General features: G+C 40.4%; 1 protein-coding gene across 1 annotated transcript; it reads right to left on the bottom strand.

Moving 5' to 3' along the window:
* Positions 1 to 501: 501 nt before the first annotated feature.
* sacs (sacsin molecular chaperone) lies at positions 502 to 23,879 on the bottom strand. The gene is made up of 10 exons (XM_028572881.1): positions 23,731 to 23,879; positions 23,382 to 23,490; positions 21,961 to 22,111; positions 19,072 to 19,162; positions 18,908 to 18,993; positions 18,227 to 18,338; positions 17,853 to 17,999; positions 15,580 to 17,065; positions 14,782 to 14,873; positions 502 to 13,429 (listed from the first exon to the last, which is right to left on the bottom strand). Exons 2-10 carry the CDS (start codon positions 23,402 to 23,404, stop codon positions 1,878 to 1,880), a joined length of 13,740 nt encoding a protein of 4,579 aa, XP_028428682.1. The 5' UTR covers positions 23,405 to 23,490; positions 23,731 to 23,879; the 3' UTR covers positions 502 to 1,877.
* Between the last annotated feature and the right edge of the window lie 2,223 nt (positions 23,880 to 26,102).

The following is a 26,102-nucleotide window of genomic DNA, read 5'->3' as shown; positions in this document are numbered from 1 at the left end:
CTCTACAGTACCACCAGGATGCACAAAACAGTTGGTCTAACCATCAGCACAAACCCCACACACACCAGCAAGCCAAGAGAGCAAACTTTCTTATCATATTCAGTAGGTCCCAATGTGTATTTGTTACAGCACAGATTTGTGGCCTTAGTTTAAAAATTAGATCTGGCTTAGAATTCAAAAAATTTCAAATCCAACGTTTTCTCAAGATTGTTCAGACAAATGTCATATCAGAAAATCAGTTTTTTGTTAACGTGTGGATTTCTAAAAAACATTAGAGCTACTCCTTCCGCCTTTGACATTTCCATGTCAATACCAACAATCAAGAGTACATTTTAACTGAATTCATATTCCTCCACCTAAAAGGACAAATGAATTGTTTTGCTTGCAAACGTGAGGCAACATATTAAATGAAATGTTTAAAGAATGCAATAGAAAATATGACAATTACATTTTTTTTTCAAAAGTCCATCTTTTATAAACATATAAACAAACTTGACACAATAGAGTTAAGGGGAATTTATTAGGCCTTCCTATGGCACAGTGTACATCAATGATGTATGATCAATGATCATATGATACACAAATTATAATTAGAAATTACATTTACAATATGTGGTCTGTGTGTGTATAATCCTTTGAATCAAAGGTCAAATAAAGCCAATAATGCAATAAAAACACATGAGCACCACAGTTTGGTGCTGCTCTAGGTTTCTTAAACCAGAAAAGTTAAAATTACCAAAAACGTATGAACATAACATATAAACATTGTTCCATGCTGGCAAAAGTTAACCTGTTAAGGGTTGTGTCCAAATAATAAAAAGCGTATATCTGGCTTTATTTTATCACACTGTCCTACAGAGTATTCTCAAACAGGTCATCACTGTAAAAAGAAACAAATTTTGGGCAACTTCTAAGCAAAAGCTGAGCTGCAGTCATACCTGCCCTACCGAAAACTTAAAAAAAACACAACAAAAAAACTTAAGTTATCAAAGCAGACTTGCTGTAGGGCCCCAGAGTACACATGGTTCATATGAACAGGTAACGTAAAACAGTCACCAAATGTTAATGTATCGAGCCCAACACACATTAAACATAGCTATAACAAAACATATCCTCAATGAAAAAAAACAATTGCATTTAAAGTAAAGAGTTTTCCATTCACAGTTGGATTCTCCAGAGTTGCTGAGGGTGACACAAGCGCTCTACCAGTGCAAGTGCGAGTACATGAGGAGTTAAAAAAAAGTACTTTGTTCATAAACAAGTGACTGGCTATGTTACAGAAAATTTACAACTTTTACAGAAATTATAAGAAATCAACCATAAAAATACAAAAAAGAAAATTTACAAACATGATGGTAATTTTCTTGACTTGTTGAGATTTTGCAAATGGGACACGTTGCATGACAGTATATGCCGTATTTGACATTTAGAGTTTATTTCTTCATTATAAGTGCATCCTTTAAGTACACTCAACTGGTTTTCTGTAGCAAGAAAATATATATTGATTTTTTTTTTATAAAAGATAAAGTAAAAAAACAGCATATTTTTAATCTAACTCAGAGCAAAAATCGTCATTGTGGGGACTTGGTAAACAAAACATATTGCTTAAGCATTTGTATGTACAGCATATGCAGATTTCTTTTCACATATTACAGCAAATGTGTATTGAGACAGCCTAAACGGTTATCGGAGCCATACATTTATTTACTGTGCATGGGCCACGGAACCACCATCACAGAGCCTTAAGCTGCCAGCTGGATACTTCAATTTTATTCAAAGTGATACACATGATCTGTATTGCACACAGCCATGGGCGTCCTCTGTTCCACAGAGGATATATGCATACTGTAGTTTTATTGTTATCTTCAACAACAGTATTATATTTTTTGCTGCACAAAGGTTTCAAGCTTTATGATAATCCGTGCGGTACATTCCATCACTCTCATTGCCACCTCAGATGTGAATCTGTCGTTGGGAATTTGTGGAAACGGTAGGAGATCAGGATAGCGAGTTCTCAGGCTGTCCACACCATATCCTTCCAGGATCTGAACATCATTTAAGAGGCCTGTTAATTGGGAGTTGTATTCTTCCACTTTTTGAGCCAGAGCAGTTGGTTTCACATCTTTGTCCGACTTTCCTCTTACTGCATAGTCAGCAGCTATCAGTGCAAGCTTTGTGGCTAGGTAGCATTTAAAACAAACCCACTCATTGGCATTTTTATGGAGATCATTCCGAGCAGCAGAGTAGTTTGCTCTTGCTTGCCTCAGCCATCTGCGGGCTTCCACTGGGTTTCCAACTGTCTTAAATGTAGGGGGCACAAAGAAACGGTGAGAATGTGACGAACCTGCATAGCTTGTATAATGTTCCCTGAACTGTTGCCTTTCTGACTTGTGACTTGTTGCTTCTTGGTTCCACGATGAATAAAACCTTTGATATGAGAACTTCTCTGACTGGAAGCGAGATGATGATGTGGAGTAGGATCTCCTGGAAGCTCGGTCCGTATTTTGCTGATCAGCCAAAGTCTGTTTCTCCATCCTGTTAATCTCGTTCTGTAAGTGCTTGAAGACTTCAGTGGCAATTTCCAGATTCTCTGCATTTTTATCTGGATGCCACTTGAGATACAATCTGCGGATTATCTTCTTTCTCTCTGTCTCGGGAAGCTTCCAAGCTTGTTCAACTACTAAAGTCACTTCTTTCAGAATCTCAGGCAATGCATGAAGCTTGATCTTTTTTGGAGACTGTTTTTGAGGGGGGGGTCTGAGGTTTTCCTTACCAGGAAAAACAGGAGGGATCATTCGTGGAACAGAGGAACGACTGTTTGGGCTTGTAGGAGTTGATGGGGCACTGGTGTCTTGAACATGGGTGCTTTCATCTTGTCTTGAGAATTTATACAAGTCAAGGGAACTGACTACTTTGTACTCACTGTAACCAATGTCAATCTGGAAGCATTTTCCAAGGAAACTTGTGTTTTCCTCCTCTTGTCTTTCTACTTCTTGAACAATGATGGCATATGTATATGTAGGTTGGTAGGATCCGTATATGTCTCCACCCTCAGAGTCTACAAGGTAACCCACATACTCTCCTGGATAAAAAACATTCATGGGATCCATCAGGAGAGTGTGATGTATCTCAGCTGGTATGGGGGTTCCAGGGAGGGGTAGCTCAAGTTTTGAAGGCTCTGTTGAGTCATACTTAACCCCAAGGTTGTCCAACTTTTCTGTGATTCTGTAGATGTCATTACAGCCCAGCATAGCAATCAAATAAGATGTGTCAGAAATCAAATTGTCTGTTGCAGACTTCAATGTCATTGCCAGTGCTAAGAGAAAATTAATGTCTTTGCTGTCTGAATGCTGGATGTACAGGTGAATCACAGCTGTCCCATATCTCTTGAGGAAGGCAAGTGTTTCGCTGCGACTGTGTTGGATGGGGCTACATCCTTTCACTCTTAATGTTGTCTGGAGTTTCTCAAAACAAGAAACTTTCAATCCTTCACAAAGTGCTTTGCAGAGACGAATGGCTTTTTCCTCATTCACAAGGTATGCATTGTCATTCTCATGTTTCATTATTCTAATCAGACCCGTGATGAACTGCTCTGATGACAGCAACAGCTGAAGGCGACCTTGAAGTGAACAAAGAGCTCCAAACTGGCACATTCTTGGAGAATCCTCATCAAGTTGCTCCTCAAGAATGCCACTCAACAGTCTAGGCCTTAGTTTCTGTGGAAGTAGCATGATCAGCTTTGTGTGAAAGGCATGATCTTTGCCCAGATAGCACTGGCTCATGTCCACAAGCATCTGAACGCCAACATTACCATGAATTCTGCTCTTGTAGTGTGGGGCATCATCAAAGACCAAGCTACTGGATTTAGCTAATCTACCGTCATGACTAGGCATATAAAACATCAAATCTTTGAGGCTCTCAAGATCTTTGCGAATTTCCACTGGATCATTATGGAGGGACTTGAACAATCCTGAAACAACCCTTTTCACAGTTCTCATTTCATTTGGGTCAAGCTGCTTGCCCTCTGAACTTCTGTAAATTCGCCACAGCACTTCAACATACTGTTTGGTTGACACAACGTCTTCTGTACCAAGAAGTTTGAACAATTGATGAAAGGTACCAAGTTCTAGAGGCAATTTGTAAAGGTAAGGCTTGAAGTCTGATTCATTGTCCAAATTAATGACAACTTCTTCAGGTTTCAGCAATTTCCAGCCATCTTCAACCATGACAAAAGCCACCCCACGGAGCTGGTAACGGAAATCTCTTTTATCTGCATTGAGAAACTCATAGGTGGACCTTAAAACTTTGTTCCTTGTTTTAACCATTTCATCATCCAGATTAGATATGTTGCAGATGTTCTTGCAGTTGCTTATGACTTTCTCCAATGGTGGGTCCAAGTTGACACCTAACATGTTCAGCACTTGGTCAAGTTGTTCCTGTCCAGTGAGAGGGTTCCCCTCCTGGTCCTTTATGCTTGATGGTGTAGCTTTCTCAGGTAGAATTGGGCAAGATGTCCAAAGCAAGTGAATGATATCTGTTTGCTTAAATTTTGGATTTACTTGAGACCCGCTGAAGCGAATTAGAGGAAGTGTGCCACTCATCTCTTGGTACTGCGAATGAAGCTTGATGAGTTCTTCAGGGGCTCTCTCAGGACACAAGAATGGTATCATTGAGAGCTCTTTGAGGAAAGTACCCTGGAACAAGTCCGTCCTCTCTTTGAAAATGTGGTTCAAGAGAACATTGACAATGGTTTGCACTTTTTCTTTGGTCCAGCTCTCCGTTTGGGCTTTGATGCTGACCTCTTTTGTAAACTGTAGAATTTGCTGCAGTGACACTTCGTGCTTGAGACCAATATTTCTCAGAAAGGTTATCCATGAGGTGAGCAACAATGTCCCGTTCTTGGGTTTTGACACTTGCTCAACTTTCTTAAAAAAGTCACTTGGTATGAATGATTTTGCAGGTAGCATTACTTCAAACACCTTTACTGTCTCATCGTAGAAAAACTTGGTTGGCCTGAGTCTGTTTGAGTAGTCATAGATGAACAACAGTCCCTCCAATTTGTCATAGAGCTGATCTTTCATGTTGCATGATTCTTCTATTGACAAAAGTCTCTCCTTTAAGTAGACAATGTGTACAACTTTGGCATCATAGGAAAAACTCTCAAACTTTGGCAGGAGATGTTGAAGGTAGATTTCTAAGTCATCAATTGGCATGCAGCCAAGGAAGGTGTACAGTTCTTTCAGCTGCGGATTGTCAGCAAGGTAGGCAAAGGAGGCTGTGTGAGCCCATTTATCTATGTCTGCAGTGGGAATGTTTTTTGCAAGGACATAGTTTGTCTCATAGTTTGCAATGCTGATGTATCTCCCACTAACTGATTTAAAACATGGGAGGAGTTTTAGGCTCTGTGCATCCTGTTTTGTGAGGTTAGCTAGGTTGCAGTTGAAATACAACAGAAGAGCCTCAAAGTCCTTGTCAGTCAGGTTTGCTGCTTTGAATGCAGATGTCTGGATCATGTACTCTACAGCCTTCAGAACACTTGATGGATTTTCAATGTTGGCTGTGTGTTGTGCCAGAAAAGGCATAATGGGATTCTCTTTGACACAGATTTTGTTCACTGCAAGCTGAATGCACCCTGCTTTCATTAGGGTGTGAAAGACTTTATCGTTTTGGCCATGTGGAAATATGGCTATGTTCATCAAACTCAGAGGTAAAAGCACATCATGCTCAGGAACAACTATTTTTTCTCTTGCCATGAATTTGATTCCAGGTAGCAAAGCCCAGTCTTTCAGAATGTCAAGCACTGTGTCAAAACAGGGTTTGATGTCCACCTGATCCTCCTTGACAGCAATATTCTCACTGATGAAGTTCCACACATTCTTCAGCCAAGATTCACTTGCAAAGGTGTCTCTCCATTTAACAGGGATCCTTGTTCGATACTCTCTTGGAAGAACAGACCCAAGTAGGTCACCAAAGCAGCTAATGTCAAACATCTTTGCAGCTCCTGTCTTCAAAAGAATATTGCTGTACCTGGTGTACAGTGTATTCATGAACATGTCTTTCCTTGATGAGATTAGCTCATGATGTGTTGTCAGGAATTTTGGTCTCTTTGAATCAAACACCTGAAGCATAGTGTCCATTGTTATCAACAGAGGCAAACCCTCAATTGTGACTTCATCTACTTCTATATCTTTGAAGCAGTAGTCAACTAGAAGCTTCAAGTTATGAACTAGCTTGTAGTTTGACTGTTGGAGACGACAGGGGAGTTTTCCAACATGGCAAGATGTGTCTGGTGATGAGAAAGTGTGAAGAAAGTTGCGGACATCCTCTGGTGTCACATAACTGACTGTTATCCCTGCATCTTTCAAACAGAAGTAGAGATTTGCTGTCTCATCACAGCTGTGAACCAGGTTGAAACCAATATCCAGAAGCAAGGTTTTTAGTCTGTAGACATTTTCAGCCACAGACTTCCTTGAGGTGATGTTGTACTCTGTGTTTTTCATGTGCTGAAGTTCATCTTGAAGCAGATTATCAAAAAAGGCTCTGCCTTTGTTTGCAGTAGATGTATTCACCCATGAAATGTAAATGACAGAGTGCATGTCAGAGTTGTCCATGTGCGCTGCTCTGACTACAGGTAGCAGACGCTTCACGTCAGCATGGATACAGTTGTACACTGCTTTAACCAGGCAGTACCAATCTGGCTGTATATCAAGTCGGTTGACTGGGAAGAAGAACAGATATTTCCGCAATGTATCTTTAACAACATGAAGCGGTGTACCTTGTAGTACAGTCATGGTGGGATCAGGACCTGGAAAGTATCTACGCTTAAGCTGAATCAGCAGTTCCACACAGGCAGGGGCTATCAGTGATGTCATCAAATTGTTATTCCAGTCACTCCTTACCCCTACTCCATTGTCATCTCTCCATAGGTTTCTTCTGGCAGAGTCTAGGGCAAAATGTCCATTGACATGAAAAGGTAAACCAGTCTCCAGTGAAAGGGGCAGAAAGCAGAAGGCTCTGTGGGTTTTTTTGTAGTTGTGGCTTACACATGCAGCTACCCCTCCACGTGGGAATAGAGTTATGTCTTCATTTTTGTGAGCTGAGATGACACTTTTTGAGACATTTTCAATGTTAGGGAAGCCAGATCGGTTGCAGATCATCCATGTGGTTAAATTTCCATCATTGTCCTCTATGTCCATTGTGTAGGTTATCTGTTGGACTGGGATGGCAGTGAGCTGCTTCTTTTTTGTCACACTATCAATGACAGAGGCATGAAACTGTTTGCGTTTTAGCCGATCACCATCGGTTATTTTGGCTGTCACAGAATAGAGGACTTTCAGTTCTCCAGATGCATTATCAATTTCACAGATTGATATTTTCTCCATGTGGTTGAGGAACATCAGAAGCTCTGCACCGTCAGTTTTTAGCTTATCCAGAAGGTTTTGCACCATTCTGTCTGATGCAGGGACAGAACTGATCTCTGATGTCTTTGCCATCTCCTTAGACCGGATGGGGAATCTGAACATTGTGCTGCGTTCTAACTTAAATTGGACTCCCAAGTAAAGACTTAGAACATCTGAAAACTGAGATCTGAAGTCAGAGTCCAAGTCTCTAAACATTCTTCCAGGACTCACGGATGTCGCCCCAGGTGCATACTGTGCATGTGGATCAAAGATGCACAGAATGTCATTGTTTGAGATGAAGGACGGACAGTCAGTGATGTGATAGACAGAGTTGAATCCTATGCCATATTGACCAGTTTTGCCTGGATTGGCCTCTTTTGTTCCTCTTCCGAGGTTCTGTATACCTCTGACATCATCCTCTGTGAAAGGCTGGTTGTTATATACACAGAGGGCAGGGCCTTGCATTGGGATCCATTTGTCATCAAATATTCTGTCTGTGGGGTGTATCCTTGGATCAAAAACAAAGTAAATTTCAGTGGCTTTGGCATCATCTGCATTTTGAAGCAGCTCTTTTAGCATTTCTTTTTCTGATGGATAAGCATTGAGAATGCTTTTAATTCTGCTTGTGAGTTTTTCTTTCTGTCCAAACTCACTCCCAAGTGTAGTGAAGCAGACATTCGAGGCATACCTCTCCAAGGCTTTGTGGCGTTTTGGGACTGCTCCTAATTTTACAGCGACCTCTCTTGGAATATCCCCGTGGCAGTATTTCACAGAAGAGTCTCTGACTTTTATCCAAGGGCAGTCATTGTAGCACAGTGATTTTGATTGCTGCAATGTCAGATTGGAGTCGGGTAACAGAATCCCACCATAATTTGCTTGGCAGTGTTCTGGGTTCTTGTCTCGTATCAAGCTCCATATTCCCTCACTAATAATTCTGCGACTCAACTGGAAGTTCTCCTCGCTGAGTACCCTTCGCCCACATTCTTGCTTCACAGTTTCAAGAACTGTGGCGAAATCCTCGACTGTGAAGCTAGGCTGTACCCCAACATTTTCAAAGAGCTCACGACAGCTGTTTCTGTATTTGTTAGGGAGCTGATAAAGATGCGGAGCTGCATCAAAATTAAGGTGGAATGCAACTTTGGAGGGATTGACATATGTGTTCTCCACAAGGATGGAATTGAACTCTTTCAGTTCCTCAGTTATTTGTCCTTTTGCATTCTCATCCTGCAGCATTTCCTCATGAATAAACTTGTAACAGGCATTTGTTATGTTTTCTTGGTACAGTGTGACACCATCAAATGATTGAGACAGTTTCTTGAGTTGACTGATGACCAGTCCAACTGAGGGTTTCTTTATCAGACCAAGACAGTCTTTTACAGCCAATGACATTGCACCACAACCTTTGAAAGATGGAGAATTCTCATTCAGGATTGGCTTCATCAGACACACGGTTTCCTGATGTTCAGTTGTGAAGAGTTCTCTGGCAGAGAACATTGTTGTTGGGGAAAAGTTGTTCCCATGCCATGGTAGTGAAAAGCCTGCAGGTCTTGTCAGGAATGGAAGGAACTTGGTGTCATGTAGCTTTTCTAGGAGCTCAACTGCTCCTGGATCACTCATCTTCAGTTTCTCATCGATGAGACTGAGTAGTATACTACTACGAAAGCATGCAGCTGTATGATCATTTTCATTAAGCTCAATGACAGATTGAGCCCGTTCAATCAGGTCCTCCCATGAAAGATCATCTTTGACCATGCCTAACTGCACTAGCTTCACTAAACACACAGGGTTTAGGTAGTCGTTTGAAGTCCCTTCAGGAAATCTTCCATCATCAGTGTTGTAGAGTTTAGCAACTCTTCCCTCTGGGTGAATAAGTCTGGAAGGTAAAACCAGTTCCTTGGTAGGGCCAGAGCATGGGATACAAGGAGTAACCCTGAGGATTAATGAAAAATCTTCAAGTTTCTCATTCAAGACATAATGCATCAGGGGATCTCGAAGCTCTTTGTCGATTTCCTGGATGTGAGGGAAAAAGACATCTGAAAAGAACTGCTTCTCTGTCAGGGTGTTTTCCATCAACTTCCCTTTACATCCAGCATCATCAAATCCCTCCTTCACCCAGTCAGGTAGCTCAACAGCACAGAGGTTTTGTGAGCCACTCTTCTTGAGGTATTTCAAAAATATCTTGAAAGCAGCAGGACCAATGTCTGGCCTACAGAGTAAGGCATCATCAAGAAATCTGACGTGTTTGATGGACACCCAGGTTTTTCCGTCTGAGAAAACCTTTGCATGCTCATTGTCACCTCCTTTAGCTATTTCTTGGTAGACACCCTGGCTGACCAGTGTGAAGTCATCGTGCACCTGACTTGGATCTGGCCATGCTGCATAATAGCTGTAGTCGAGCAGTTCTCCACTTTCAGCCATTGAACGTAGCATTGTGAGTGCTGCTAAATAGGCCTGGACAATGACATGTCTCATGAACACAGAATTCCACTGTCCTTTGGTGTCAGTCTTCCAGATCTCTTTGCGGTTGGAAGTAACAGCAAAGCAGCCGTTAATGTGGACCGGTAGGCCTGTTTTAATTCTGAGAGGTAAGTAACAAAACACCTCTCCGATTGGTGTGGTATTTGTCTTTACTGTCCATTTGCGATTCTCTTCTTCTGAGAGCAGAACAGCCACTCCTCCACAAGGCACTAGTCCAAGTCTTTTTCCAATATCACTGAGGGAAAACTTGAGTGCCTCAGTTACATCCATGCATGAGCACATGAGCCAGTTGGTGACCTCGACTGCCTTTGGGGGCATTTCATCTGTGAGTCTTCTTGTCTGAACACCTTTAGCAGCCATCTCAAAGTACTGGTTAGGATCCTCTTCTGAGCCTCTGAACAGTGGTGAATGGAGATCAACTATGCGTTTGAATACGTTATGAAACTCCTCCACCAAAACGCGTATGATGCAGCCAGACTTGGGAACATCAGCAGGTACTCTGTTGGTGCTTGCTACTTTTTTCATAACCTTTGCTGCAGATTTTAGGATACTCAGAGGTCCGTATGAGGATTTGGATGACCACACACTTTTGTTGATGGTGACGACATCTTGTGCTCCAGCTGGATTTGGTTCCTCATATTTCAGGTATTTTAAGACCATACTTCCAACATGCTGAGTAAACAATATGAACCGATGGCCACATATGCTGAACTCATCAACCAAGGAATATATGTCTGTGGTGTTGTAGTACAAACTACTGATTTCACTTACTGAGGCTTCCTGCTCTGTTCTGAATGGGAGTCTGAACAACGTACCATTGTACTTGTATGGGGAGTCCTGAGCTAGAGGAAGCTGGCAATTGAAGACATTAATGAAAGGTTTGAACTGGTTGGGGAATTTTCTCAGCCTTTTTTGTTGTTTGCTCCAGTTGATTTTGATCCCTGGATTAGACCTGTCTCTGATGTGTTTGCTGATGTGATTGATGTTTGGATCAAACATAATCATGAACTCTCTGCTCATAATGATGGGGATATCAGTGATGTGATAAACTGAGTTGAAGCCCAAGCCAAACTTGCCAACCTTGTCTGCTTCACATCTCTTCACTGAACCACCTAACCTTGTGATGTTTAGAAAGTCAGTGTCTGAGAATACAGAGCTGTTGAAAGACCACAAGGAGGGTCCGTGGCAAACAATCATGCCAGGGTCAAGAAGATTCTCTCGAATGTCTGTGTTCTTTCTCATATCAATGAGGAAACTGCACTCTGTTGCACTTGCATCATCAGCATTCTGGAGGAGCTCTTTAAAAATGTCTGCTACAGATGGATATTCCTCCAAGATGTTCTTTATTCTCACTGTTAGAGGTTCTCGTTGGCCTGATTGTTCAAAACCAAGGTTCTCTGGGTTTATCAACCTTGTGCTCAAACATGGCACCTTCAGCCACTCTGCAGTTTTCATGGGGATGTCATCATGGACTAATATAATGGGCTCTGATGCATCTTCAAGTAAGTCATTCAAATCGTCAACCTTGATGTCACAGTAGGTGCATTCATGTATGGGCTTCATCCCTAATTTGCTTGGGTCCTTGTAAAAAAGAATCGGCACATGCATGTTAGTATCTACAGGTATCTGATTGTTGTACAGCCATCTCAGGATGTTGACTAAAAGTAGGATATCATGTTTGCTTTCGTCCTTGGTAATCTCTCTCTCACATCTTTGTCGGATTGTGCTGATGACTTCAAAAACATGTCTTGACTCCACCTCTTCAACTGAACCACAAAACTTGAACAGCTTGTGAAACTTTCTAATTGTCTTTGGCAGGGAGTACAGGTAAGGCTGCAAGTCTAGATCAGGGAGGGGCTTTAGGACTGTCTGGCCAGGTGATGAGAATGTCTTCCCCGTCCACACCCAATCAAAAGGCAGTGATTTCATTGCTTCTCTAGCATCCTCAAGATGAGCCTGCATGAAACCATATATCTCAAACAAGATCTGCTGGAATTGATACCAATCCTCTGTGGTGAATGCTTGAGATTTATGCCAGTCATTCACTGCTTTTAGGTGCTGTAATACTTGATCCACCGGTGGCTCTACAGTTAGTTTCAGTGCCTTCTTCATACCTGCAGATGTGTGTTCAACTACTGCTACTGAAGATCCCACAAGCACTGCATGGGATATGTCGCACATCACTGACAAAGAGCAGATATTGAGAGTATCTCCAACCCAAGCAAGGGATTTCGGATAAGTTAGAGGTCTTTCTTTGCAGACAGGTACCCATTTCAGTTTTAGCAATGATGTCTGAGCATCAGCTGATTTTACCAACTTGGTTTGTCTGTTAAGTATTTGCAGGAGGGTTTTCGCCTTTTTGATTATGAAGTCCCACTCAGGCTCCTTGCAGCTTTGTAATTCCTCTATCTTCTTTGCCACTTTGAGTACATCTTTTTCACTGAGCTGTACTTCATTTCTTAGTCCCAGTTGTCTGAGTGAGTGAAGAATATCAGGGGAAGACGTGAATATACTTGTGGGAAACCTGGTTTTCTCTTCCATGTAGAACAGATTCTGTAGAATCTCCAGCTCAGGATCAAAAATATCTGAGGCTTTGACTGACTTTCCACAAGGCAACTGAATAAATTTAAGAGCAGAAAGCCATCCAATCACAGATGAGTTTTCATTTTTTAGAAACGCCAGATGTTTAAGTGCCCAAAGCATGACATGGGTTATCTCATCTGTTGTGTAGAAACCCCTCTCAATATCCTGAATAATAATCTTCAAACATTCTGTTGTTTTCACTTGTTCTACATTCAGCATCTTGATGAGGCGGATTGATTCCTCGTCACAGCAACCCACAAGATTTATGGATAATTTCACATCTGGTGGATACTTGGCCCTGTGATGTAAAGCTCTAGCTCCTCTCAGAGATGTGAATGCCAAGGTACCTTCAGAGCAGGTCCCCACTTTCTCAAAGATGGAAAGCTCAAGCAGGGTATGCTTTTCCCTCTCTGTAATGTCAGACAGTCCTGCAAGAAAGTTTCTGAGCGCAATTTTCTGTTTGACTGAGAAAGAAGAGACTAGGCTGGATAATCGTTGTGTTGGCAATCTATCCATAATTTGCATAAGCATTCCAGGTGAGGAAGGATGGATGTAATTCTTTAGCAGAGGGTGCTGCAAACACGAATCCAGCTTTTTTATCACTACTCCTCCAAGCTTTTGCATTATGTCAAGAAGGTTTTCAGAAAGCGCCACCTCTTCCTCATCCACAAGAATAATGGGGGATGGAGTGTTGAGACGTAGAAGCTTAACTATGTCCATGCTTTCCTCAAGTGGCATAAGTGGGATCAAAGGCATGTCTTCAAAGGTACTTAGGTCATCAGCAAAATATATATAGAGATGCTTCCAAATCATCTTCAGCCAGGAAACTGTAGGATGTTTCAACTCTCTGTTTCCAGGTTCCCATTGGACAATGAAGTCTCTAACTGGCCAGGCTGTTGATAGGATCTCCTTGATGAGTCGAGCTGATCGTTCAGGGTTCAGCATTTGCAGCTGAGTGCAGGGTCTTCCTGTTTAAATAACAATGAAAAAATTTAATTTGCCTTAGTTATTTTTGAAGAAGTAAATGCTACCTATCAAAGCTGTCAAAATTAGGTTTGTTGTTATTGCACGATGCAGCAATCTGAGGATGACATTTCAACTGTTAAAATTGTCCTTACAATCCACTAAATCAGTTTCTAGATAAATTCGAGAGCAACATGCCACAAGCAGATTAACCTTTGAATTAATTTTGTTAAAAAAAAAAATATTTTTGTTAAAAGGATTTTTTTAAGAAACTTCTCATATCTGTGAGAGTTTCTGACTGCAGTTATCATGGTGCTCATTTACAGTCACGCATTAGTTTTGGTTAATAGTAAAAAGGTTCAATACTTGACACACTTTGAAATACCTACCTGAGCACCCCCAAAGGTATTGTTGCACTGCAATTTGAGTGACACATTTTAAGACTTATGGAATGAATTTTACTCTGGTTCTGTCTTATGTATATTTAAAAAACATTTTGAGGTCATAGTCAGTAAAACACAGGTGTTACTAATAACATTAATTATGTCTTTCAGCATCAGCATTTAATGCTGAATTATTTCCTGCCTGTCTCAACCTAATGCACAGTTTAGAAAAATAGTTGTTGCGGAGAGTAAGAGAGTGAGACATGGGTGGAAAGGGGGGAGGTTAAGGGGATGTCAGGGGATTTGAGTAACTCCAAAGTGGTACTCAAACGTCATTAAAAGGGGTGGGGCCAGAGTGGGCAGCATATGAAAGATTTCTGTAGACACCGTAAAAACTTTTAGCAATACTACATTTCTTAAAAAAATATATAAAATAAAAATGAATAGGAGTCCACATTGCTCTAGTTAAATGTTGGATTAGAATATTCTCTGTGCCCTTTCATTTTGGATTTAAAGTACAAATTTGTTACTCAGCACATTTCCGGTCTGTGTCCTTACTGCCATACTCAACCATGATTATAATAAGAAGGCAGTGACCTGATCTCGTGGGTTGAGTGGAATGTGTAGCAAAAAAAAACAATTCTTCCATAAATCAGCATGCTCACTCTCTCTTTCCCTTTCTGTCCCAGTATTACTACAACATGGCCGAACTCACATAACAAAAAAAGTCATCACAGGGATATTTTATACGACTAAAACTATAAATCATACTTCGCACAAGGCTTTAAGCTGCCCCTAACAATCTGTTAATTTATTCAGCTTTACTGTCAGATCCTATTGTTAAGAATTTGTACAAAATTGGTCAAATGTTTTACAGTATAAAGGTCACCAGTCACTGTTTGGGACCAAGGTTATTTATACATACATGTATTTATGTGGAAGAGATTACAAGTAAATTAAATAAGTTACATTACCTCTGCTTTTGGCTGCTTTCTTCAAACTGTACATTACTGAAGGTCTAATGCTCTCCAATATGAACCGACCCTCAAGTCCGGGATACAGAGACCTTAGGACAAAGCAAAAGGAAGAAAAGGTGAGACATTTTCATGTGTTTTAAAACTTTTGGTGAAAACTTTCCATATACAATGTTTGATGCTGTCATTGATCTAGTCATTGAAGTCCAAATAAACCAATGGGATAAAATAACAATGAAAATATAGCTGAGCAGAAATAATACATCTGGATGAAGTTTGTTAAAAACACATTCCTCTGAATACTGAAAATAAGATGCACTGAGGTCCACATTTACTGTATGTGCATGAAAGGACAGTGAAATTTGCACTGCCATTCAATTTGTGTTTTTTGCAATTGTCTGCTTTTAAAAGGCAGAAGCAAAGCCACTACAGCCACAACCTCTCAAATAATCTAGCACAAATTTGCATCTGCCTTTCAGATGTATATATGTTTTACCTTTAAAACTGATCTTTGCAAATTGCAGTAACCTTACTAAAGCCATGGACAATGAACCACACTTCTATCTACTCTTGTATATGTATATAAATGCATTAATAACACACTGACTGTGACTTAAGATGGCAAACTGTCCAGTTGATTTCTGGTCAAAAAAATACTATTTTGTAATGATTCCACCTATTGATATCTTTTTTTGTCAAAAGTAAATGTACATTAAGGAGAGACTAAATAATTAGGTAATTGAGACAAGAAATGCAAAAACTTGATAGTGAAAATACACTAATTCACTCTATCTCTACCTGGGGTATTCTTCAGATGCAATGTAAATGGAATCCTTTTCACTGACAGAAGATGAAAACGTTATAAATGTCTCATCTTGCAGCGGCAGGAGCTCCAGTCCTATAAGGTCACTGTAATTGCCGTCACTAAGCACAAACTCCAACAGCAACAGCTTCTCCTGTGAGGGACCTTTGTGTTTGTACTTCCTGATCACCTGCCGCAACAAAGATGGAGTCACTTTCTTTACTTCAGTGGACTCAGTCATGTAGGCAGCCACAACAAAGTCCACTGCAGCAGGCACCTTTGCCACCTGCGTTCCTGAGCTTTGGAGGTAGTTGATCACAGTTTTTGAAATGTCCTCGTTTGTGTCCAGCTCTGAGAACACAGCCTGGTCCACCCGGATCCAGCTTTCACTGAGTGAATAGATGATCTGATGCTGTAGCAAGTCATGAAACAGAGGCTGGAGGATGGCTTTCCAGCGGGACTTGACCTGCTTAGGATCTGGCCAGGCCCCATAGGTCGCTGTAGGGGACAATGGAAAGTCTTGGTCCTTTTTTGTCTGCACCCTTTTAATAAGCTCAGTGATGAGTGTGAAATAAGCCCTCGGGATGACAGTGATTATAAGCAGCTCATTCCACAAGGCCGCTGGATCCCTCCACTGGTCTACTTCCCGCCACTTGATACTCCTACGGTTGTCTGTGAGACCGAAGAAGCCACTGACATGAACTGGAAGCCCTGTCTCACTCTCCTCCCCGGGGGGGAGAGGAAGGAAGCAAAAAGCTCGTCCTGAGAAGCCAGACGTGGCACCTTTTTCTTCTTTACTGATCAGAGTAAGAGGCAGAGCAATGCCAATGGTAGGCATGAACTTCAAATCATCTGCCAAAGAGTCCAACTCAGCACACATTCCTCTGCCCCCAACTCCATTACAAACCAACCACGTCATCCTCTGAGTCTCTTTAGCCATTTCATCCTGAGTCTCTATGTTGACCTGATAAGTGACGCACGTGATGGTAGAACTGGGAACACCGTTGCTGTAGCTGTCAATAGCCTGACCCAGTGTTTTTAGTGCGTTCGGTCTTTCTAACTTATCATCAGTATTCTCTGTTGCTGTAGCCTGAAACAACATGCGCTCTGTACCATCAGACTCACGCACATGCAAGGAGATCTTCTGAACACTCTTGAGGAAGAGGAGCACTGTGTCTGCATCTGCTTTGAAAGACTCAAAGAGCTCCAAAACCTTTTCTTTGTTGTAAATGTTGCCACTGAGCTGGGAAGGTTTCAGGCGGAGCGGGAAGCGGAACAATGTTCCAGGAAAGCTGCCATCCTTAATGATTTTCTCAGAGCTCCCAAACATCCCAATGTACGGAGCGAATTGATCATTCAGTTCTGTGATCTCCTTAATGTCTGTCTTCAAGTTCCAACACTGCCCAGACTCATGCACACCAAACAGGGTCTGATGAGGGTCCAGCATGGCAATCTGGTCTCCACTGAATATACTGGGAGCATCTAAACAGTAAGAAGAAAAAACACAAAAAATATAAATTCCAAATTAAATATGTTGTTAATTCTATAGTGTAATAAATATAACTTTAATTTAGAGCTGTGATTATCAATGTCATTTTTTGGGACAAAATAAAACATTTGAAGATGACACCTTGGACTCTTGGAAATTGTGATGGGCAGTTCTTTAATACTTTGTCACATTTTATAGACCAAACAATTAATTGAGAAAATAATCATTAGCTGCCTTTTAGCAATTTCCTCTGCTGTACAACTCAAATTAGCCATTTACACTGTGATCAGAAAGAGTGCGTTTGCAGGTCGCAAAATGCAAAGCGAACTGCACTGCCTTTTTTGTTGAAGACGTCCCAATCAGACCAGTTGCATCTTTCTGTTATTCTTGCTAGGCAACCATTGAATCACCCGTCGTCAACCAAGCGTCATTTTGCTATTAAGTTGAATGACGTTGGCCGTTTTCTTCTGCTTGGAGGTTGTTTTTTTTCTCGCCTTTAGGACGCTACTGCAAAAAAACACGAAGAGCTCAACAATGCAAAAGCACGGACAAAACACTTAAAACTAAACAAAAAGCCTCCCCAGGTTGCTAAAATGTGCTCTGTCTGATCTGGGCCTAATGCATCTTAATAGTAATTTTGCCAAACCGCCATAGAAAAAAATGTATAGGTATTAAGTAAACATTCAAAGAGTTATACAGAAGACATTTTGGCAGGAAAATTCTTGTACTGCAAGCATTCGATAACAGAAATTATATTTAGCATTTTCGGACAGTCCTCACCTGTAATATGGTACACAGAATTGAAGCCAATCCCAAATCGTCCAACTTTCAAAGGATCCTCTCTCTTCCTGCTCCTCGCAATTTCCTGAATTCCATTCCAGTCTTCCACAGTGAACACAGCATCATTGTAGACATATAATGCCGTACCTGCAATACAATGAGTTAAAAACAGGTCAGCATAAACAAGTTTAGACAAACTAAAAATACATAGACAGTAAAGGTACAATGTAAAATGTATTTTTTTAAATAATCTGTAACAAATGTATTTGTCTTTCCCTCCGAGTAGAGGATCAGCTACACAGCACCTACTTAATGATACTTGAGCAGGAGAGATTCTTGCGAACACAAGCGCTGTGTTAACTGTCATTACTAACCTTGATGCTGAGCCATGTTAGGTGACCACAGCGACTCCACTCCATACTCCGTCTCATCGTACATAAACTTGACTTCTGTGGCTCCAGCATCCTCTGCATTTTGAATCAACTCCTACAAAATATACACAAACAAATATATATTCATGAATGCAGGGCCTTTATTGTGGTTTTAAGCAATGTAATGTGCATGATGACATCAGCTTATTTGGTGGTTGCTTTTATCCAGCCTTACAGTAAAATGAGCACATTATTAGAGTGGCTGTCCCCAGCGACACCTCACCCCTTTACCCTGGCAATGTTGCAACTATGTATTGTAATATGGCTGATGCCAGCAGATAAAGCCAAAATAAAACTGTGCCCTTTGTTTTTGTGCAAGCTTGACATATTTTCACTCTCCAAATCCCATGACATCAATGTTATTGACTATAGCATTTGCCTGGAAGAAATCTCGACCACAGCCTGTTAATACAGCAACAAAGTCAAGTCAAGTCAAAGTTTATTTATACAGCACTATTTTTACAGACAAGCTGACCAATGTGCTTTACAGAGCAATAACAGAACAAAAAACTATATTGTTTTTCCTGTTTAGGGAATTATATCAGGCTAACATCCACAAGAATGATGCTAAATGTATTTAATGTCTGTGAAAAATGTGAAATAATAATGTAGCATGACACTTACTTTCAGAATCTGTCCACCTTCAGGGTACCTCCTCAGAATATCTTTTAGAAACTCAACTAGCGGTGGTGTAGTCTGTCCAAACCTCCCTGTAAAAGCCAAGCTGAGTAAGCCTAACTGTTGTAAGATTTGGTTATTTTGCAGAGATGTGGTGGTTTTAATACTACCTCCCCCTTTAAGGCCTCTTCCCTCCAGTGTGACAGATACTTCTGGGCTTCCAGCAGGCACCAAGGTCCTGATCTGCACTCTGTCATCCAGCTAGAAAGGTAGGATGCGGAGACAACGCGTAATTTAACATACAACAAAAATGGGTTGAATTGAGGAAAACAAAATAATTTGAATGGTCTGGTCTGTTATATGGAGAAAATGTAACAACAAATTTGGCATCAACTCAACAAAATTGCAATGTCAGTTAATCAAAGTAAATGCTTTAGCAGAATGTAACTAACTGCCCTGTACTGTGTCAGAACATTTTTATTGTGAAAGATTAACAAACTACCTCTATTGACAGAGGTAGTTTGTGAAACATGACTCATGAAACAGTTAGAAAGCCAACTGGAACTGACTGTCATTTTACTATTAACAGACTGATAGTTGTCCTCCCATCAGAATGAATGTATCATCAGTCTCTCACCACAGCACTAGTTAAATGTTTTGGGCTGCATTATTGCACACATTAGTGTGATCGACAATTTTTTTCTGATGCATCTTTCCGAATCAATGCAGTAGGGCGCCAGAATACTGCCAGGCCCCAACACTGCTGCTCCTGCCATTTGAGGCTTTTCAAGGTGACACTGTGACCCACTGCACTCAGCAGTCTTTGCACATCAACATGCTGTCTGGCAAACTGAGCTCTGGATAAGCAAATCTCTCAGTCATCATCCTCATCATGGTCACTGCACTGTGCAATAGTCATTAGTACAATTCAGGATGAAGGATTTTAAGTCTTTAATGACATATTAATATTTAATATGGGAAACAAGAGCTTATACGCTAAAGTAGATAAGCTGCATTCTTGTCTCAACATGTCAGACGTGTGAGAAAGACATTGATATTGGTGGAAATCTACCCACACAGAACACAATCAGACTTATAAACAGCAATAAAATTGAATATTTAAAATTATCTTATGTATTGTGCATCCAACATTCATCTAGAGAACAACAGAGTGCTTTGGTTGTACATTTCGCTCTCTCGAACAAAGATACTAGTGTAATGTATGGTAGTGTTTTACCTCATTGGCTACTGGACTGAATGTTTTATTTCATTTCAGAGCACCCATAGACAGGCATTTACATTGAAGAATGCTTTTTAACATCACAGAGAACAAGCTAAATTTGCCTTTCAGTTTCTCCTAAAAGGCATGCCACCCCTCTGCTAAGTACAGTGTCTGGCACAGTGCCTCCTCCATCAGACTGCTACACATTTTAATTGCATCAGGCAGAACAGGCAACTTGAAATCTAAACTTATATCTGGAGGGAGCAATGGAAATCTTTTTCATATATTTTCTTTCTAGGAAACAGTTCACATTATATAATACTCACAGTCTTAAATAGTCCTCTTGTTTAATTAAACTCTGAATTGTAGGGCCTGACCTTGTGGTGTATGTGGTATTGGTGTGTAGGTGTGGCTAACTTGCAGCTCATTTCTGCGTATGAGATCAGTGGGGGCTGTAGAGCACTGACCACCACCTGGTGCTTTCCATCAGCTGAACCCCAAGACAGGGGATCAACTCCAGTCATGTTAGGCCATACACTAACAGACACAACCAATTAATCAAATGAACACTACTGACACATCTGTTTGATCCACACAAAAAAATACTTTTATAGTAAGCAATTGTAAGACCTTAATTTATGAAAAACTGTATAAAACGTATTTACATATGATTTTATAATGTATCTATGAAAATAAAATAAATAATTTTTAAATGTTGTTAATTACTCTGGAGATGTGTTTTAGCTTTTGAATTATTTTGTTTCTTATGCTTAGAAAGCAGTAAGCAAACTATTGCATTTTGTTCAATACACCGACAATGAGGTGCCTAGTCATGTTGTCCACAGTATGAGTCAGATCATTTGACTGCAGTCATCTGAGTTGATACTGTGTTCAGGACCACTGCATTACTCTGTAGGAATCCAACAGCCCACAGTAAACGCAAGATAGATAAATAGATATGACCATCACCACACACAAACCAGTCATAAGATCAATAATAAAACAAAAAGGATTCAATAATTTGTTCACAGCAACATCAAATAAAACATGTGAGGGAAACTTGGTTCACAGCATCTCAACAATGAAGGCACTGTTAATGATTTGGTCAGTATCACGTAATTTTGTCCTGCAGTTATGGCACTGTTGTCATTACAACAGATCTGTATTCTGCTGCTGGCAATTATCTACCATCAGAGAAAAAACTCAGTTAATCTTTTTCTCTTTGTGTAATGTAATATTATTGGTAAAATGTTACAAACCATGGAGCAGCAAGCAAACCAAATCGCCAAGACAAATACAAAAAATGTGGCATTTACAATACACAAACTGAACATGGGTAAAATTATGAACTTGTGTCATTTCTTGAATTTCTTGCAACAAAGAATGACAACAATGTAAAAAAAAAATACCCAACACTGACTGGAATAGGATCCTGACTTAACTACATACTTAATTATGGCCAATTTCAAAACCTAGATTTTTGTGTTTTGTCTTTGGTTTGGACAAAAAAGGTAATGTTACTTTCCAATGTTTTTCTTTGATCTACTGTCATGCACTATTTTTGTGACTGAAAATACTTTAGCAAAGCCTTCCACTACATAACAAAACAATAAACATTCAGCCCAAAAATGAAAAACATTAGCCTCACACACACAATGTATACACACAATGAACAGACATCTTTCCTAATTATCAACTAATAATCATTTTGCTAATTCATTTGGATCTGTTTTGTTGTGACGAACTGGCTATGCCATTCCAACCTGGAAAAATTACCAATTGGTACATGGTATGTTTTACTATATTTCCTTTGCTGTTATATGAAAAAAAGACATACCACTCTCCCATTGTGAGTCAGCCGTTGCTCTTTGACAGGCAGGTCTGTCTCCTCGTAGAGCAACTGTTTAACATCTTCAATAGATGTGAAGGGAGAGACCTCGTAGGATCTCAGGCCAATGTACTCATGACGAACTGTCACCCGTGGCAACCTAAAAATTAGATACACACATTTTGTTTGAAGTTTGGATACATTTATGATACAATTGTGTGGGATGTGGGTAGAGCTTTGAAATTAGTAACTGTCTGCTAGTAGGCAAAATCATTATGAGAAACATTCTCATTATAAGCTGTCTTGAATGTTGTCTTCATTTGACAGAGACACAGACAGGAAACAGGGAGAAGTATAAAATGCAAGAGGGGATGTTGCAGTTATATGGTTTGTGTCTTAACCACAAGGCTACTATCAGATCAAATCAGTATCAAAATTGATCTAGAACAGTTGAATGAAACCCTTGTTTTTTTTCATTGTTTGGAGCACTCTGTTACGCATGCATTGGCAAGACTGCATAGTCACTGTAGTTTAGCATAGAAAGGGAAGTCAAAGATCAAATTTTAACTCAACTCGAGAGGACACAAGAGTCTTGCTTACAGTCATTATTGATCAAGGTTTAGGTTAGAAAGAAACATGAGAATAGAAAACCTCACCAGGTCCATCGGTAATGGTCCATTAGTGCCATTTGGACATCTGCTCTAGATTTTGATTTTGAGAACATTACCTTGTATATCTTCCCATACAACCTGCAGCCTTACTGCACTGAAGTGCTGCAGGGTGAAGTAAAACCTTTACAAATGTTGATTGATCCCCTACTCGAGAGTTGTGCTGTTTCCCATCAGTAGGCCTTCTACCTCTGTCATTTTGTTGCTGGTAAACTCAATGGCCATTACTTTAGCTACCACCCACTCTAAAATGGTCCATGCTGCTTTTTAAAGGGGTGTAACATGGGTATTTTACTTAGGCCTATGTTCAATTCAATTAAATTTTATTTATAGTATCAAATCATAACAAGAGTTATCTCGAGACACTTTACAGATAGAGTAGGTCTAGACCACACTCTATAGTTTACAAAGCCCCAACAATTCTAGTAATTAATGTAAGGCAAATATTAGCCTGTCAACTCCTAATCAGCAATAAAGCTAAATATTCTTTCTTATTCAGCAGCAGGGCACTAAGTTAGACCCATGCAACCAAGTCCACAGTGGTGCATTCACTGGAGCTGGAGTGGGTGTGGCAGCCAGCATAGGATGTTTGAAAAGCAGCCCATACTAAACAATACTTGGCCAGTAACGTTAGAGACTTATGACATGAAAATAGATTTGTCAGTTGTTAACAACCTGAATAGTGTGGAGGGCCTATCAGTGCTAATATTCATAATGCTAGTAATGTTTCCAGAAATATTGTACAGCATATGTTAAACTTACCACGGGTCTGGACAGTTGGCCATCTCGTTGCTGTTATGTGTCCCAGCACATAAACATTCATTGGACTATCTTCTGCACTGAGCGGAGGAATACTCCACCCGGAAAACGGCTGTCGCAAAAGAAGAATACCGTTATTTTCCTCGAAACACTTGCCTGTTCTGTATAACTGTGTGATAAATATATACCAACCCTCGTTTGGTGATGTATGCGATACAAGAAGACACATGCATTCAATAAGTTAATGTGACTGTGGTTAAGAGGCTTTCTTCTAACAGTGTATCGGTGCCGGGTGATTTTTTTTAGCCTCTTTAGGGAGCGTTATCTCGTTATCCCAATAAAACCCACTCACTTGAATCTGTCCATTGCGCGCCGTTCACGGTCCTCTCAAAAAGCTGATACATGTCACGACAGTCAGTGTTCCTGGAAACAATAACGACAACAATAGCAGGTGGCATGGTTATTTCCCCACCAACAACATATTGACTCCTTCAAAGGAGATGTTCTAATAATAATGAATCACACTGCGTGCGAGAGCAAAAAACTGTAGAAGCGAGATATTTCACTCCCGGTTACTTCCGTGTCGTCTTAAATCCAGTCAGGCACTCTCAGCCTGGCCTCAACTACCTCTTGTCTTTTCGCTGGGAGTCCCCAAAGGTGTATTATGTGAACTACTCAATATATATTTTCTTTGAGAGGTTTATTTCGTATTGTATATGCATCAGCTACATCTGTAACACTAATACAAACAAACCATTTTGTTTTACGCATGCGTAGAAGCTTATTTATCTTTATTCACAACGATTCATGTAAGTTATAACTGTTGCATAATCCTACTTACTATGTTTTAATACTGTATGTACACTATAGTGTACACATGGTGCGAGTTTATCTTTAATTCAGTTAAAGTCACACGTCTGCAGCATAGACTGTATTAAAAAGGTCTGCAGAGAACCGAAGAGCTTTCACTCAGTCCTATTCTACGAGCCCAGTGTTCCGGAAGTAAAACTATTGATAAGTGAGATACTTTCAAGGCTTGGGTGGGCTTGAAACCATCTGTTTAAACAATGAGCATATGTGGTGAAAGGGTCAGGTTAATTGATAGAATTTTAAACTGTAATTGTTTTTGGACCACAGGGAGAAGAACTCCCCAAACTGAAAAATAGTCTGTTGTATATATAATTAGGCTACTGACAGTTTCTAACATGTAGGCTATGCAAATTGCCTAGTATTGAGGCCTACACATTTAGCAGACATGAAGCAATTTAGCATTCATTTGGAGGTGTCTTTAGCTGCCTCCTTTCCAGTTTATTTGACTGTAAATAGGCTCATTCAAGAGAATCAGTCTGCATATAGCCTGTTTAGCAGCAACATTATCTAAAAGCTGTTAATATAACATTACGGGTCAAAAGACACCGGTCAACTAAATCCTTGCAGGTTGTATGACAGTAGTGACTTCTAAAACGTAGTCCCACCAGTGACTGTTTGCAGCTGCAACTTTGCCTGAGCGGCTTATCCTGCTGAATTCTGGGATTTGTAGTCAGGACACCAAAGTGATCAGTAGACCGTAAGAGACGCAAGCACGCTGCAGTGACAGTCCAAGATGCGCATATCAACTTTGTAGACGAGAATCAGTGGCTGAGGTACGGGCCTATAGGCTATACAGCCCCATAAAGATGATCAGCCACATTTTGTTAAGGACCAGGGTCTGTCAGGTGAAAACATTTTAGGCTACCCTGCATTAGACAGTCGGCTAAGAAATTCCACTATCCATTTATTCCCATTTGGGATGGTTTGGATGCTGCTGACTATCCAGAGGATATTCTGACATTGACCTCTAAAGCATATATCATTCAATATCTCTCTAATGTTTTGAAAACATCGTTTAGTGTGATGCAATGCCTTTTGACAAAACCAGCAGGATTCGCCTATACGTAGAACCATGACATCATCATCTCAAAGTCACAGCACCTTAAAATATAAACTGCTCTAAATGGCATCATGGGTCACCGTCCAAAACACTACAACAGTCGTATAGCCTACAGAACACAGTAGGCTACAATAAGTCAGAACTGGCATATATGCAAAAATAGCCTACCTCAAACTTACCAGAGTAGGGTAATACGATTTCAGCCGCCCAAGTAGTGATTTTCTCTCAAGTCTCATTTATTTCCAATTCAGAAAAGTATTCATTGTTTTGTAACTAAAATATCCTAGCCTGCTGCTGAAGCACATTTCCTCGTGCCCTAACACCCCATAGCTTACATTCTAATGCCGCATTGGAGAGAGAGAGAGAGAGAGAGAGAGAGAGAGAGAGAGAGAGAGAGAGAGAGAGAGAGAGAGAGAGAGGTACTTACATTAGGAAAGCAGCAGGCTGGCAGCAGCTTCAGTGCAGCATCTCTGTCCTGTCCTCTGCATCGCAGTGAAGTTCCTTTAAATGACCGCATAAATAGCGCGGTACCATAGGTACCCGACTCAGAACACTTAAGAGATGATGGTTTGAATGGAATACGTTTTAAGATTGAACATATAATAGTCGTAAACACCTCTGGACAGTTTCATACTGCAGGTTTTAACCATAACGCACAGGTCTCTTAAAGCGACAGCTGCGATGTAAAGCTCCGATGGGACTTACCACACCACCAGCAAATATGGGACGGGTCACGGGTGAATAGAATAGAATAGAACAGAATAGAATACAAAAGTCTACTTGTAAAGTGACAT

Source organism: Perca flavescens, chromosome 3 (genome assembly GCF_004354835.1).
Source record: "Perca flavescens isolate YP-PL-M2 chromosome 3, PFLA_1.0, whole genome shotgun sequence".
NCBI classification, from domain to species: domain Eukaryota; kingdom Metazoa; phylum Chordata; class Actinopteri; order Perciformes; family Percidae; genus Perca; species Perca flavescens.
The sequence above is the reverse complement of the archived record's forward strand: the minus strand, read 5'-3'. Positions and strand labels throughout refer to the sequence as shown.

Coding starts and splice junctions, on each gene's coding strand:
- sacs (XM_028572881.1), bottom strand. CDS start 23,404: ATGGCCAACTGTCCAGACCCGTG. Junction 18,000..18,226: donor TAACATGGCTCAGCATCAAG/GTTAGTAATGAC, acceptor ATTGTATTGCAG/GTACGGCATTATATGTCTAC. Junction 13,430..14,781: donor GAAAGCAGCCAAAAGCAGAG/GTAATGTAACTT, acceptor TTATTTAAACAG/GAAGACCCTGCACTCAGCTG.